Source organism: Olea europaea, chromosome 2 (genome assembly GCF_002742605.1).
Source record: "Olea europaea var. sylvestris chromosome 2, O_europaea_v1, whole genome shotgun sequence".
In the NCBI taxonomy this organism is placed as follows: Eukaryota; Viridiplantae; Streptophyta; class Magnoliopsida; order Lamiales; family Oleaceae; genus Olea; species Olea europaea.
Window position 1 is genome coordinate 15,696,283 of NC_036238.1, and position 2,641 is coordinate 15,698,923.

General features: G+C 39.5%; 1 protein-coding gene across 1 annotated transcript; it reads right to left on the reverse strand.

Moving 5' to 3' along the window:
• Positions 1-351: 351 nt before the first annotated feature.
• LOC111412237 (DNA damage-repair/toleration protein DRT102-like) lies at positions 352-1,815 on the reverse strand. The gene has a single exon (XM_023043087.1). The coding sequence runs from the start codon at positions 1,645-1,647 to the stop codon at positions 694-696; it is 954 nt and encodes a 317-aa protein (XP_022898855.1). The 5' UTR covers positions 1,648-1,815; the 3' UTR covers positions 352-693.
• Positions 1,816-2,641: the final 826 nt, after the last annotated feature.

Sequence of the window (2,641 nt, forward strand, 5' to 3'; positions counted from 1 at the left end):
CAGCTAGGAAGTTAAGTGAACATCTTCCCGAACAAGGGAGACTTGAAGTTGAATGCTTACAACTAGAAATGAATATTGAAAATAATGATCTGTATTCACTTTACTACCCTAAAACGATAGTGTATGAGACACCATAGACAAACAGCATCCCATTAAACTGCTCAGTGTAGTCAATTCTACATCACTGGACAAACCCGATGTGGCACATGCGTGTGTATACATAAATTTCATATCATTCAAAGCACATTGTTTTCAAGGAATAAATTTGAGGGGGGGGGGGGGGGGGGGGGGAGGGGGGGGAAGAGAGAGAGAGACTATGATCACAAACTGATAAAACCATCTACACTCGAGTTAATTTAGTTTCAACAAAATGCAATAATTCACAGATTAAATATCTGAAGAAGAAGCTGGAATCTTTCTGAGAGATAACCACTCAGTGTATAGCAAGTGCAAAAGAGAGACAGACATGAGCATCTACAGGAACTCCACAAGCCTCAACTCTTGGTTACTCATAGGCATCCACACACCCAAGCAAGTGTACATACATATATTTAGTTTAAAATACACAAAAGCCCTGAGATATCAATACATTCTGATATAATTTCCCCAAATCACAGGCAACTTAAAGACTTCTAACAGTGATTTATTAAAGCCCCCTTACACAAGTATGATACATACCATACCAACTAGTAATTACTTCTGTTTCTCTTTCTCTATAGCAGCATTGGCAGCATCAAGATCCTCATCCAAGAACAAATCCCAATGTCCATCCCACTTAATAAAGAACTCAGTATCCTCAAAATACTTCACTCTGTGCACATCTCCAGCTGGCGTAAACAAATAATCTCCCACCCCCAATTCATATTTCTCGCCTTTCGTCAAGTTCCACACACATTTACTCCCGCTTATAACCACCAAATCATGCCCAAAAGTATGATGATGGGCAGGTTCCAGGCTGCCGGCCTTAAACCTCACAATGGCCGATGTAGGAGTCTCCCTCAAAATTTTCATAGACGCACCAGGCATTATTTCAACGGGCGTAAACTCCTTGTGATTCCTGCTTTTCGCCAGGGAGCAAATAAAACACGGAGGATCAATAATACCATCAGTATTGCTCCCAGTTTTAGTTTTCCCAATTTCAGACATTTCTTGAACAGAAGTGTCCAAGAAGGACTGGATATCTTCTGGCCAGGGATTGGAACCGGAAGCGGGGCATGGAGCCTTAAAAGGGGTGTTGAGAAAAGTGTTTAGAATATCTAGAGCAACTTCAGGGGCAGTAGACATACCAGACACTGCTAGAACATTACAATTATTGATGGACCGGGCATTAAGGGCGTCAGCAGGGGTGAGGCAGGTGGCGGAATATACACCTGGGAACTTGTTAGCGAAGATGCCAACACCCACGCCGGTGCCACAAGCTACTAGGCCACGGATCTCAACCGAATCATCGGTGTTGCCCTGGCTGACACGGCGTCCGATTTCTTCGCCGACGGAATAGTATTTATCAGTTCCGAGGTCTTCCACTTCGATGTTGAGAGAACGCAAGTGTGTTACAAGAGAGTCTTTCAAATTGCAGCCGAATGCGTCAGCTCCGGCTATGATTTTGATGCGGCGGGGATTGGTGGCGATTGCTTCTTGCTGAGCCATGGGATCTGATGAATTACCAATCGAACTGGGTGCCTGATAAAAGGATCTAATCGAAACCAAAGATTGCTGTCTCTTTCACAATTTCACTTCACAGTGCTGTGGACAGGGGAGTCAACAGGGACTGGCTTGGAACTGATCGATGCCTAATTTATGTCCAGATTCATTGGTCGATCATCTCTTCTTTTCTTTCAAATAGCAAAACTCCTTTATAGTGACAACCAAAAATTGACACATATAGCACTAGAAATGTGCAATTTTACATATGTAACACCTTTTGTTTTCCTAACTTTTGATTTTAACGTATTCTTTTTTATTTTGATTTTTATTTTTTTGATCTTTTTGGTTTTTTGGATAGAAAAAAATCCAAAATCACTTTTCATGGTACCTCTTGCCCATGTGTCGGAGGAATATAGACAATTATCAAAAAATTATTGAGCATCGCTTGAGCACCTCTCCTCTTATTTAAGCAATTTCAATCTAATCAAAGAGTTCTTCACTGAATTTGATTCATATAGAGGTAAAAATTATACCCGCATAATGGAAATAAATGAATCCACCTCATTGAATTATATATCATTGGTACACTTTATTAATATATAAGTACTGCAAAAGAAAAAAAAAATTTAACTTGTATGGATCGAACATCATTCGCCTTTATTTATATTCGACAATAAGACTTGCATTCACCTGATAAAAGGATTTAATCAAAAGCAAAGATTGAAAGCTTCTTTCACAATTTCACTTCACAATGCCATGGACAGGGGAGTCAATAAGGACTGACTTGAAATTGATCGATGCTTAATTTATGTGCCAGATTCATTTGTTCGATTATCTCTTCTTTTCTTTCACATGAACTTTGTTGTATGTATAGAAAACTGACAACTTGAAGCTGCATGCAGCACAAAATTCCTTTCAAATAGTGACAATATATACCTATCAATCACACATATTGACAACCTAAAATTGACACTTATAGCACTAGAAAATATGCAAT

Excerpts from the sequence above, each read along its gene's own strand:
- LOC111412237 (XM_023043087.1), bottom strand. The coding sequence starts at position 1,647 with ATGGCTCAGCAAGAAGCAATCGCCACCAATCCCCGCCGCATCAAAATC.